Here is a 13,680-nt window from a genome sequence, read left to right on the forward strand (position 1 = left end):
AGGAGACAGAAATTGAGAGAAGGAGGGAACAGATATTCTTAAATTTATTTCCTTTTCTGTAAGAGTATTTAAGGTTCTCCTAATCTGGGCCAATTTCAAAGCAGGCACATTTTAGAAAAATGTACAAAAGAGTACTTTGTTCTGCTGAAATCAGTGTAAATATTTGCGTGTTTGCTTTTGTAGGTTTTGCATCATGTAATTAATTATGTGAAAGCATGTAATTTTCCATCAAGAATTTTATTTTATTGTTGTAAAAAATCATTTGATTAATTATTTTAATCCTATGGCATGAGATGAAATTAAACTGACAACCCTAGAGAAAATGGTATATGCCTTCAGAACATGAAAATTTTAAAAAGTGTGTTGAAAACTTTTGTGAATATTCTCATAAGCATTTCAATTCCTTTGTGAAATTTAGATATTAGACAATTTTTTGCTGGATTATTATGGAAATAAAAAAGCTAGGCTAGACATTTGTATTGTAAAACTTCATGTAAGACAAAGAATTTTTAAGTCTAATAGATAGAATTATGTCATTACTAGTACAACTAGTTCATGAAGTTTGTATAGTTCTTTAAAGGACCTATAATATTAATGGAAAAATATCTATTGGGAAACTTGTTTCTGTTTAAACTCCATCTTAGCCAGTGTTAGGTTTACTTCTTTTCAACCACACCAGAGGTACAATAGTTTTGAAGTGAAAGAGTAATTGTCTAGTTATATCATCCAATAACTAAAATGTTTTAAATAAGAAAACGTAGATAAATAGTCCTGAAAAATTGCTATGATAAATCATGTTCTTTTTTTATTTTTTTTAAGGATGAAGGATTAAATCTGCATGGTAACTAATTTCACATGTGGGTATATCTGTTTTCTGTTGATTTGTAATTCAGAGGTGTTTCTATGATTAAGAGAATTTATAATGCTAAATTCTTTAGTATTATAAACTTCTCATTTGCGACATTTATTTATGAGTAACTTGTCTATTATTTATAGTTGACTATGAAATATAGATCATTACTTTTTCATTACTTGTCTCTTGCCAGTAATTCAATATTTTCTTCTTGATAAAAATAATCTCCTTAGTTTTAAATTTTCAGTAATTTTCCCCTTAGTTACATCTTGCAAATAGCTTGATGGAGGCCGGTAAAATTATGGTAATCACACGTGTGTGTTTATAATTTCTAAATTCATGGCCAGTCCTGCAGGTAACCTCACTCATATGACTGTTTAGAGGTCAGTCAACAGTGGTTAGGATAGTTATCTAAAAGAAAAGGCTGCATTAAGAACAAATTTCTCATGATTGAAGCAAATTTCTTCCATTTAAATATTCTCAGAAAAATAGGGTGGCAGTTTCTTGGCATGACTTTGAACACTGGATCATAAAGAGAGACTACTCCATCAATCTGATTTTTCAATTCTGTATTTAAAGTTGCTTCCAGTATCTTGTTAGAAAGTAGAGAACAGTGGCTGTCATTATCCTAAAATTGAAAGAGGCAGTTTCAGTAGATATTTAATGCTGGAAAGGAAAAAAGGTAGTTCTAAAGTATAGGAAGAAACCTCGTACAGCTTTAAACTCATCTGAGAAATTATGGGCATTCATTCAGTATGTCCTAGTGTATTTTTTGAACTTCTGCTTTTGTCTCTCTCTTAAAAGTGAAGAGTGATTATGCAACTCCATTTTATGTGTTTGACACAACAAAATGTTTCTTTTCCAAAAGGCAGTAACATTCAGATGGGGCTATTAGTAGTATCTGTCCTTAGGCTAGATAGGTCAGTGGAAGTTTGCTCCAGTGGTGATAATGCCAGTGATTTGTATTTAATTAGCTGAGTATATTATGCATTAATTTAATCTTGAGAGTTTTATGAGAGTTTCAATGTGTCAATAACAATGCCTAAAATACTTGCAAGGCTTGTGCTGAGCTTCTAATTTTGTTGCTGTTTTATAATCAGATAAATCCATCTCATATGAATTTTATGTGTTTACACTTCAGGTTCCCTGAAGTTTCTACATGCCATAGAGTTTTGTGATACTTAGCAGTTACAACTATACCATAGTGGGTGTTAACAATTTGTATTTTGACCTTTCAATGATTGTGCTTTGTACATAGACTCCTAATACTGCAGATTTGGACTTCCTCATAGCTAGCTATTAAAGCAATCACCAGACCATTGCAAAGGCATAAAGGAAGTGAAGGTCAAATCACTGGCAGTGAATTCTAGCTTGCTGCAGTAATCTAAAATGTAATGCTGGCTTGAAAGAGGTACCACTTGCTGTGTACATGATGCACTGAAGAAAGCAAGGGGCTCATAGAAAAGATATAGTGATTTTAAAATTTGCTGTTCTGACTTTGTTTTTGACTATTTAAAGTTGAATTGATTAGTGTTTCTACAAAAAATCAGACTATTTCAGTCATTAAATTCCACATCTCAATGTAGCTTAAAATATCTTTTGCACCTTCAAATCCTAGTCCTTTATTGCAATTCTACATCTTTTTTGTCAAAGGATTTATCTAGTTATAATTAATGTTCATTTAGTTGTAACTGGAATTTTGGGTTGGCTTTATTTATGTTCACCAGGAATGTTCACTATAGGAAACCATGCATAAAAAGTTTCTAGATGTTCTCAGTTTTCCACTTGGTTTCAGCACAGAGGCTTTGTACAAGTGTGGGTGAATACTTCACCAGAGAAAAGTATGGAGCTTGAAGCTGGTGCTTTTTACAGAAAACAGCACACTTTTTTTTTTTTTTTCCTGTTTAACTCACTGTAAAGTTTCTATAACCCCAAATAAATCTTTAATTTCTATTGTAAAAGCTAAAATTAAGAACTTATTTTTTTAAGCTTAGGTCTGAGTCCTGCAGTGAGATTTTTGTGCCTTTGTAATGGTTAAGATATAGGTCACGTTTATGTATCCAACGAGATGGAAGTGTTTTAAATCATCATTATAATAGACTTTTTTTTTTTTTTTTTTTTTTTTTTCCCTGAGAAAGTTTAAGGTGGAAAAGTAAGAATATTTCTGTAAGTCCACTTTCTAATTTTTTCAGATCAGCTTTATTAACTCTTATTTCTTTGGCAGCAAATGCTACATAGCATAAACAGATTTTTGTTTAATTTCTTAAAATCAGCTTTAGTGCTTCACACTAAATTTGTGCTTCTTCTTTATTTGCTCTCCAGAAGACAATGTTTCTGATAGACAGTAGAGACTGTATGGAAGCTCTCCTCCTGAGATATTCAGATATATGTAGAAATATCATCAGATCTCAAAAACCAGGCAATGCAGACATTCTAACAGTTTCAGCTCAGTGCTCTTGTCAACTTAGTTCCTCTCAGCCTGTATTTAAGCAGGAACCCAGAGTGGATTCTTTCTCAGGAAAATGGAAAAGTCTTACACAACTGATCAGACCTTGAGGTATGGTCCCTAGCTGTTGGTAAACACTGCCTGGCATATCAAAATTTGCTGCTGCAAACGTCCTCATGCAGTCATTTAGCACATGAGGTCACTGCATACTTGGGACTGGATCAGCTCAAAGCTTTAAAGCTGTATATCACAGTCCTTTTGGGTTTGAATTAGGACCTAGAAATGCAGGACTTTTATAAGGACCTCGGGAGTGTAGCTGCAGCAATGAAGGCTGGCTGCACACTGGACAGGATTGGTACAGCTAGCAGGTTAAATTGAGTGATTTTCCCCCTCTTTTTGGCACTTCAGACGCTGCAGTTGGAGCAGGGCCCAGTTCTGGCCATTACCCACCCCCCACCCCCTATCTCCCAGGATAAGAAACACAGACAAATGGGACCATGTCCAGAGGATGGGCACCAAGATGGGCAGGGTACTGGAGCATATGATGCACAGGGAGACACTGAAGAGACCTGAATTTGTTCAGCCTGAGACTGAGGAAACTGAGAGGAGAACAGAGCTAATTGCTGTCCTCAGCTGCTTAATGGATCATTACAGCCAGATGGAGCCAGACTGTTAATGGACATGCACAGTGTAAGGACAGGAGGGAACAGAGAGATGTTGCAGCAAGGGAAATTTCAATTAGATTAGAAGTATAAACTCTTCTTTGTGAGGGTAGTCAAACACTGGAACAGTTGTCCAGAGTGACTGTTAGTTCTTCTTTCTGGTGGATTTTCAAAACTTGAGCAGGCAATGCCTTAAGAAACACAAGGTTAGTTTGGCAGTATTCTGCTTTGAGGGATAAACTTTAACAGCCTACTCCAATCTGCACTGTTCTGAGCTGGTACATTACTGACTTTATATGAGGGACATCATTCAAGTCTTGCCCTGATATGGACACATCCCCTTAAAATTGTTACATTTTTTTGTAGACCCTTTGTATTTCAAACTACTTCCTTAAATTTGTTTTTGAAGTCAAATCCCTACTCCATTTAGATGCTTTCAAAATCTGATTCCTATATGAGAGCAAAAAAAAGAGAAAGGAGTGAAAAAATCTATTTAACCTTAACGTACCAGAGTACCAGGGTATGGGATATACTCTATACCTGTGCAGTCTGATCCTATATTTTTTGCCATCTATCTATTTGGTTCTGTTATATCACACTCAGCTTGTATTTGTGCCATTTTTATTTGTTCTTATGAAGCTCTGAGAATATTGGTGATATCTGTTAAAATGAGCAAAAGGAAAAAAGATTGAGACAAAAAATATAAAATAGTGGAATGATGATAAATAGCCTGGCTAGTTTTGCACTAGTGTACTATTCACCCTGAGTTGAACTCCAGTGACACTTACATTGGCTCCAGAGGGCTTTTGGAGCAAGCAAGGTGCAGACTGTCTCCAGTTTTGTATTTCAAAGCACTCTCATGGGTCATCACTCCTACAATTTTTGATCGTCACCCTTACCCTCCTTGGTATTTTTCAAAAATATGCTACAATGTGATTAGGGGGTGGCAAGGTTCTTAACCTTGTCTGAGGAATATGACTCACTTTAACCTTCAATATCACTAGAAAAGTAGGAAAAAATGAGAAGAAATACAAATGGATTTGCTCTTTATAAACCTATCACCCGTTTTTTTTCGGACTCGTTTGGGATATTTTGACTCTGTGCTTGGATACTGTGCATTTGAAATGTGTGTCAGAAGTGTACTAAAGCACAACCTTTTTATTACTCTGTTTATGGCTGCTCCTCTGAAAAGAAAGCATTTGTGTCCAGTCCACCAAGAGAAACATTAACTTCTTTTCTGTTTCTTGAGTGGCTAATATTTTCCTTTTTATTGCTTTGGTTTTTTGTTTTTTGGGTTTTTTTTGTGAAAATATCTGATTTTCTGATTTTTTCCTGAAATCTCTTTTGGCTTGGTTAATGCATGTGTAATGTGTAAACTTCATATGGAGAAAGATCTGATGTGCAAATACTGTGAATAGGTTCTGGCATTGCTTTGAGCTTGAACCTTGTATTTTTATCTGGGAAAATAATGGTCTCTTAGTGGTTATGCATTTGGTTGAATGTCAGTTCATTTGCTCAAAAATGTACAAAGTTTATTTTACTGCCAGGCTGGTTGATTTTCTTCAGCTTTAGGCTCACTCTATTTTAATAATGACTATTTTGTATTCTGTTTATATTTAAAGTACTTTCAATATCTTTAGTTCTTATGGCTACTCATTTCCCTCGCTCTGTCTTTCCCAGTATAGCCCAGCCACTACTCTCTCACAGGCAGCTGGGTTATTTCCTATTGTATTTGTCCTATTCTCCAAAACTTTAGTAGTTATTTGATTTTCCTAACCTCAAGGCCCAGTCGTAGGCAGTAAAAGGGCTTTAGCTATAAATACCACAGTTGAAAGGAAGTATTCAAGAAAGCTGAAATTGCAAATGCAGGGGAATCTCATCTTGAGAACGGTCATAGAATGATCAACAGTGAAAGGCAGGTAGGCAAGTAGGCTCTTACACTCAGAAAGAAATGCTTGTAGAAATAGTTTCTAAGGAATTAAATACATTTGTTTGCTATATCCACAAAAACTCTAGACCATTGTCATGATTATATTTTTCAGCATGTTCTGCAGCATGAAGTGACTTATTTTTCTAAGTAAAGAACCACATAAAAACAAAAAAAATTTCAAGATGGACAGATATATTTACCTACAGACACACAAATGTGGTTTTCTTTTGATTGAAGTTATTTTTATTTCCTTTATGACTGTTCATGGAAATAGGCCCAAACAATATCTAAGTTCAAAAATACTTGCTTTCTCTTCCTATTGTGCCATGTGTCAGCACTCATAATACTAAAAGAAATACAGAGTTGTGATGTAGTGTCATTTTGATTATTTTTACCACTTCATAGTTTCAAACTTCTTTGAAGTTGTAAAAAGCACCTTGAATGCTTTGTGTATTTGGTTTCATAGATTACCTTAATAGGGTTTGTACTGCAAAAGGGTATCAAAAAAGTACCTTTGACTTCATTTTAATTTAGTTCTTATGATGGCAGTTGATCCAGGTACCTCTAGTCAAGTTTCTGTCCAAAAAGACAAGTGACATATCATATGAGTCAAGAAAATAATGCTGTCTTAAATCAAGCTAATAACATCCTTAGAAATAGAAGAGATTGTCAATAGAAGAGATTTGCTGTACCAGGCAGTCAAAGGATTTTGGTCATGAAGTGTATTCAGTGTGGGGCACTTATAACTTCAGGATATGGCTAAGTTGGAGAACAGCAAGGATGAGTACTCCACACCATGACACCATGACTGAGAGAAAAATTGAAGAATTAGAATAGAGAAAAATAACCTTAAGGAAATGAGTATTAATTTGATATTATTCTTTTTTCCCCTGAGTGCATTAAAAATTTTATTCTCCAACTCTATATGGAGGGTTTTATTGCCTGTGGTTGGAGGCTTTAGAGTAGATTTTAAAAAAAATCTATAGGTAAAATGAGTTTTGTAGAAGAAAAGGCTAGTTGATTTTTGTAGATGTCTCTCAATACCTTACCTAAATGGGTGACTGAACACGAAGCAGAAAATCTCCAGAGGATTTGCTCTAGCATCAGTGTGGAACAAAGAGGATATTGTGAATGGATAATCTTGGTAGGCACGATAAAATCTTGCAGTTTATCCTACAGGTCTGTCACATTGATGTTTCAGCCGTTGACACTGTGTAGTGATGAGACACCAACAGCAGGAAAAGGCTTAAACAGATAAAGCAAAAGGTGTAGGAGAAAAAATACATGAGGAGGGAGAATGGAAAACATAATTCATAATATTTTCAGCTTTTATTTGGGCTATTATAGCCATGTTTAGATCCAAATATTAGGATATAAGGATTAAACTCCTTAAAATTATTGGTTTCACAGTTGAACCTTAAATTATGCTTTGCTTTTCAACTGCACTAAATCTCAATATAATGCATGGCTACTCTGTCTCTTTGAGTGCCACAGAGTTCTGTTTCATGAACATCAGTAAAATGATGTAAAGAGACTGATGACACAAGGTGCTGATAAAAATGATGAAACCGTTGTGTTTCTTGCCTTTGGAACAAACATCTAAAGAATTATCTGCTAAATTTCCTCATGGAACTGAATCAATTTTTTCTTTGTTTTAAAAATTATTAGTATTAGTATTAGTATTAGTATTTTGCCTAAGTGAATAGGGAAAAGGCAAACTGACTATTGTTTTCTGTGAGGCAAACCCTATTTTCATATTTCTCTTTCAAACAAAAATATTTTCTAGTTTTCCTCTGATGCATGAAACCCTGGATTCAGATAGACAGTGATATTCAGTAATTGTACAGTACTATCTGCTTTTTTTGGCCAGTTAGTAACTAGGTCTAGTGGGGAAAAAAGGAAAAATAAATAGAGAAATATAAGCAATAGATAATGTATGTGTTTCTAATTGAAATTTAAAATAATATAGGCAGCAGGGAAGAGCTATGAAGGGTAACAGGATGTATCAGAGGAAAAGGGAGACAGAAAAGCCTGTTAACACAAGTAAAGGGGAGATGCAGAACTGGATACGTGGTACATTATTCAAAGGGTACTCAGAAGTGCTGACCTCATGCATTTTCTGAATGTAGTGCCAAGGTGACAAGTTATCCCCAGCACTGCTTCTCACCTCTGCATATTATTTCTCACTGTATTGTCACTTCCATAAAACCTAGTCAAAATCATCCAGATTAGGCTCCACAAACTGGATAAACCCCTTTTGAGTGCATAGTGTGCAGTAAAATGTAGTGTTAAATACAATCCAATTTGGGGTTTTTTTGTTGTTGTTGTTGTTAAAAAATATTGCTGATATGTGGTGTTTTAGTCCTATTATATATAGGACAATATATAGGACTATAGTCCCATTATATAGCCTGCATGGATATTTGCAATTGCAATTTTTTCTTAATGGCTATTTTATATATTTCACCTGGCCCTTATATTCTTTCTTTACTGTACCTCTTTATAGTAGATTTGATTTTATTTGCATCTGCCATACAAGAAAAGTATATACAGAGAATGAGATTTTAATGTGTTTAGCAGAAAAATTTGTTTTCACTCTAATTTAAAATTGAATGTTGAGCTCAGGTTTTTTTTGAGAAATAATGTTGGCATTTATATGTCTGGGTTTGTTATTTTTAGTTGATCTTATCATTTAGATTAGACAAGAAAAACAATAAAAATGAAATACATTTTGTAATATTTGGAGGGAAAATATATTGTGTCTTTATGATAAATTTGTTTCTTCATAGAATATTTCTTATGACCTATTTTGTCAGCAAGTTCTTCTATCTGGGAACATTAATTCTGTTGGTTAGACAATTTCAAAATGACAGAGTGAGATTAATAATATAAATAAGGGTTTTCCTTGTTCTATTGATTTATTGGGTCCTAAATCTCTGAACACTCACCTATATTAGTCATTTTAATATTGAGAACTATGACAAAAAGTTACGCAGATGTATGAGTGTTTGCAAGGAGCACCTTTGTTAAGTGCAATTGATTGGCAACATACCACAAAGAAGGAATACCTCCTTTGAAAGTATCACTGTAATATTTTGGATGGGTCAGATATGTACGGACATAATCCATTGCTAGCAACTGTGCAAAGGAGAGGCTTAAGAAATATCTTTGAAATGTGGTCATGTCCCTGCTCCTATTTCATCTACTTCAACATTTTATCCAGCATGGGTGTGGAAAAGTTTCTTGTCTGTGGATATAATTTCATGTACATTACCAGTGCTATGATAGGTGGGAGACTTGCATCAGGAGACTCATCAAGACTTGATATACTAGTTAATGTTTTTCTGAATGAACATGAGTACCAGGCTGCACATGAATGAATAAATAATATTCTCATTGCAAACAGGTAAATGTGAGCTGGGCTATATCAGAATGAGTGTTGTGAGAGGATTTTCCAGGTTATTATTTCCTTCTGATGCAGGTGAGGCTGGTGGCACATGGAATACTGTGTTCACTTCTTGGGATTACCTGAAGTGACTGGCATAGGGAGAAAATGGAGGGAGTCTAGCAGAGGGCTCTCTGCTCAGAATATTTAATAGACATGGGATTATTTAGTGGCTGGGGTGAAGATACATAGTGGGCTACATGAAGGAGAATTACAGACAGGATAGAGCAAAAGAAACTTTGGCAATGCTGAGTGGAAGAAGAATAACAAGGAAGAAAGGCCACAAACTGCAGATACAGCTTAATGAGGCTGATGGAGCACTGGTACAGGCTGCTCATTGAGGATGTGGAATCTCCATCCTTGGAGACTTTCAGGACTGGACTATTAAGCTCCAGCACAGTTGAACTTGTATTGGCAGAAGCCCTTCTCTGCTCTCAGTGGAGGCTGAACTAGTTCACCTCCAGAGGTCCCCTATTGTAAGCACTCCTCTTTTGCAGTGAATGTTATTATGAGGTCTAAGACCTTCTGCAACATTTTAAAAAAAGGAATGAGTAATTTTTTAAAAATTGATTTCTTCATTTTGATTTCATGCTACGTAAGTTTCTAAGGCAAATTAGGTGGCTGTTTCTTTTCTCTCATTGGTAAATGTTTTGAGATTAATCTAGACTTTGCTGATACCCTCAACTAATGCTGATTCACTTAATTTTGGGTGAGATGGATCTAAGCCTAAACAATGTAATTTCACCTTATGAAATGGTACACTATTATCATGTCCTTCATTGTTATCATCTGCCCACAGAATTGAAAATAAAATTAGAAAAAATATTAATTAATACAGGTGTTTAGTAGTGAGCTATCTTCCAGAAAGATCTTTTCTACCAGCATACAGCAACTTCACTACAGAGATAATAAGTTAAAATAAGTGTCAAATCATAGCTTCTTAACATAATTTTCAGATTTCTGGATTTTCATAAAATGCAAATCTACAAATAATTGAGTGCCATGTGTATGTTTTATGTGTTATGATTTTAGAAACTAAAGGCATACAGTCTCTCAACAGTAGCCATAGAGTGAATGTACAGAGCTAAACAGACTATACAGAGAAATAATTATTTCTGTCTCTGTCACAGAGGCTCTATGGAAAGCAGGGCTCTGTTCAACTTCCTTGTGTGTTGTTTGCATGCCTGCTAGAATTAGTTGTGTTTTTATTTGTCACTCAACCTGTATGTGTCAAGCACAACAACAAGGGCACCTAGTCTCCCCACTCCAGTGGCAAACTACAGAGAGAAATTCATAAACAGCAACTTACTGGTGAATTATCCACATCTAAAAGTCTGCTTCTTACCAGTGTAGAGAGAGACTTACTGCTGTCAGTTTGAAATGATTCCCAGCTGCTGGAAAGCATCAAAACAAAATCTCCCCATGAAGTCTCCTCAGGCATGCTGAGATAAGATAGGGGGACACCTGGGTTGCCCACAGATACAAGACCTTAAATAAATATCTGAAAAAAGTCCAAAAAAGCAGTAGTCTGGCAGGGATAGTGCTGACACCTCTCTAGCTTTTGACAACTTGCTGGCACTAATCATAGCTGCAAGCCTTATTTTGTGGGTAGACTATCTAGCCTGCTGCAGACTTGTAATATTGGCACTAATTTATGTTTATGAGGAAAAAAGAGGAAAGCTAGTAATTTTTACTGTTGAGTGGGGACCTTTGGAAGATGATGTTTGAAGGTGCAAAATATCTCAGGCAGACTCTGGATTGTAAAAAACTGGTGAAGCACTTGTTAGCGGAACACAGAGGATCAAAAAAGTCAGAAGTTCAGAAACCAAGTCTTAGCCTAATCTTCCTTATCAATCAGGATAACAAACTACACAGGCAGACAGTCCACCTCAGTAAAGCCTGAGAAAGCCTTTGAATTAAGTGTAAAAAAAAAATCTTCTGAGCTGCTTCCTCTGCATCACTTCATGTTGTGGCAAGTGCATTTTTCATTGTGCATTGAACGAAACTGGCCTGACTTACATGTGGCCAGGCTTTTAATGCTCTTCACTGGAGATTTTCTCAAGCTTGCTGTTGGGGTGTTGTTTCTAGTTTGTCAGCTCTGCTGGGTTCACTAATGAGTCTGTCAATACAAACTTTGACTGCATGTTTCATGGTGCTGAACTGCTTTAAATTTCCTTCTTTTCTATCATGCAACCTTGATCTACCTACCATCAGCAGAGCTGCTTGGAAAAACTTATTTTTCCTCATTCGTTTCCCACATGAATGCCACAGTATCTAACAGTACTAATACCCCAATGATTACCATGTTTAAAATATATGAAAGATGTAGGGTTAAGTACTGTTAGACAGCTTCTTATCTGTATGGAGAAAGTACATCTAAATAACTGGCAGTGTCACTGTGGTGCTATGAAGGTCAATCTGCTCAGTGCATGTGCTTCATATTGTATTTTTCTGACATTTTTTGCCTTTGAGTGAAGATCACAGCTAAAGTCAAATCTTCTATTTGTTATTCAAGGTGGAGGTAATTTCAGCAAGCTTTTGTAGTGGACTTTATTTGCCAGGCAGGTTAAAGTGCTTTTTGTACTGATTTTATATTAAAATGTATACACACGGGTGTGTGTGTATGCCTGCATATATATATATGTTGCTGTTGGAGATGTCATTTTTCACCTAAGGGTTAAAATGAAGATTTCAGAGATTTGTGATATAAATAAAATATACTGTGCTTTCTTGTTCTAGTAGTGCTTTTATCAGTTTATCAGAATTATCTGCCAACATGATTACATTCCCTGGGATTTAAATTGATTTTAGTATTTGTATTCTAAACAGTAGCTTTGTTCTACAGCTTAATACTGACTCCTGAAGCAGCTTGGTCTCAAGAGATACTTCAAAATATTTCTTCCATGTGTCCACATATTTGTACATTATGTAAAATTGATTTTAAGACAACCAATTTCCAAATAGTGATGTGTGGATAAAATAGTAACTGCATGTTTAGAGGTTCGATGTTTGTTATGATGGAGTTTTATTTCCTTCATTTCTATACTTGAACATTTTGCAGAGTATAAGTATACATTTGAATGACTGTTTGACTTCTCTTGTCTGGAAGAACTTGGGAGTCTTTATTGAGAAAGGAATATAACTATGTCAGTGTTTGCTACCTCCAATAGTAAAATATTAGCAGGTTTAAACTTTTTATTTGAGTGACTGTTGTCACTGCAGGAGTGTACATATCAAAACACAAAAAAAGCCATGTGGAATCAAGAACTCCTGCTACAGGAATGCAATCATCTGGAGTCTCTGAAGGTGATAGTTATATAAATGTAACTAAACATTTATATAGTTCTATTTTAAAATTCTTCCTGAGAGAATTTTTTAAAATTATTTTGCACCTTTTCAGAAATGTATGCTGAAAATAGAATTGCTTTTTTTGTGCTAACTTTGAGTTCTCTAAGTTTTGTTATATTTGGATATAATTATGGCATCTTAAAATAAAGAAATTTTAATTTTCCCTTTTTCTTTGCAGAGTCACAGTGTACACTCTGTGGGGAGCCTGAAGGTGAGTGTGTTTTCCTACTATTTTCCAAAGCAGCTAGAGGTGAACATTTCATTTTAATAATACTTATGTACAATAGATTGGAAATAGCACATGAATGATGGAAACCAATAAAAGACATTCTACCCTATGTTAGATGCAAAAAAATATTTTGATTAAGCTGAGCACATGCTCCAGTCAGGAAATAACTTAAAGGACAAATATTCCATTAGAACAAAAATTGAAATACTTCTTATTCTTTTATGTGTTTCTCAAACTAATTTGTCAGTAAGTGTAAGTGTAAAGAGACATTTAAGGACAAAAATTCAAGAACAGAAAATATAAAGATGGGATGTAAAATAGAAATGGAAAATATTTTTAGAATAGGTATTACATTTACAGAGAAGCTAACACATTATAGCAGATGAAGTGAATAAATACTGCTTCTCAAATAAAGATAATTAAGCAGAAACCTATGTAATTCAAATAAATACACATGGTAGTTTTGTTGGTTTGTTTTGTCAGGGTTTTTCCAAGTAACTAATTGAATACCAAGATGAGACCCACATTTTGTTTAAATGGATGCTCAAGCAATGAGAATATGATTTTTAAAGTATGCCATTATTTAAAAAAAAATCTCTAATTTATTCATTTATTAGCATTGGTGTTATAAAGAAAATGTTAAAAGGTTGACTTAGTTTGAAATCAGCCACCTGTAGTCTTTCTAAGGAAGAGCTCAAAATAGTCAATGTAAATGCTAGATCAAAGTACATGAACTAAAAAATAAAATTATATATTATAGGCTCTTC

General features: G+C 34.7%; 1 protein-coding gene across 4 annotated transcripts in view; it reads left to right on the top strand.

The window, feature by feature from the left end:
• DLGAP2 (DLG associated protein 2) overlaps positions 1-13,680 on the top strand; it is a 438,256-nt gene that overhangs the window by 199,196 nt on the left and 225,380 nt on the right. For all 4 annotated transcript variants that reach the window (XM_079325551.1, XM_079325552.1, XM_079325553.1 and 1 more), the window contains one exon: positions 12,863-12,895. In XM_079325551.1, the coding sequence (XP_079181677.1) occupies positions 12,863-12,895 (33 nt within the window). The remainder of the gene's footprint in view (positions 1-12,862; positions 12,896-13,680) is intronic.

The sequence above is a fragment of the Erithacus rubecula genome (genome assembly GCF_903797595.1).
Source record: "Erithacus rubecula genome assembly, chromosome: 2".
NCBI lineage: Eukaryota > Metazoa > Chordata > Aves > Passeriformes > Muscicapidae > Erithacus > Erithacus rubecula.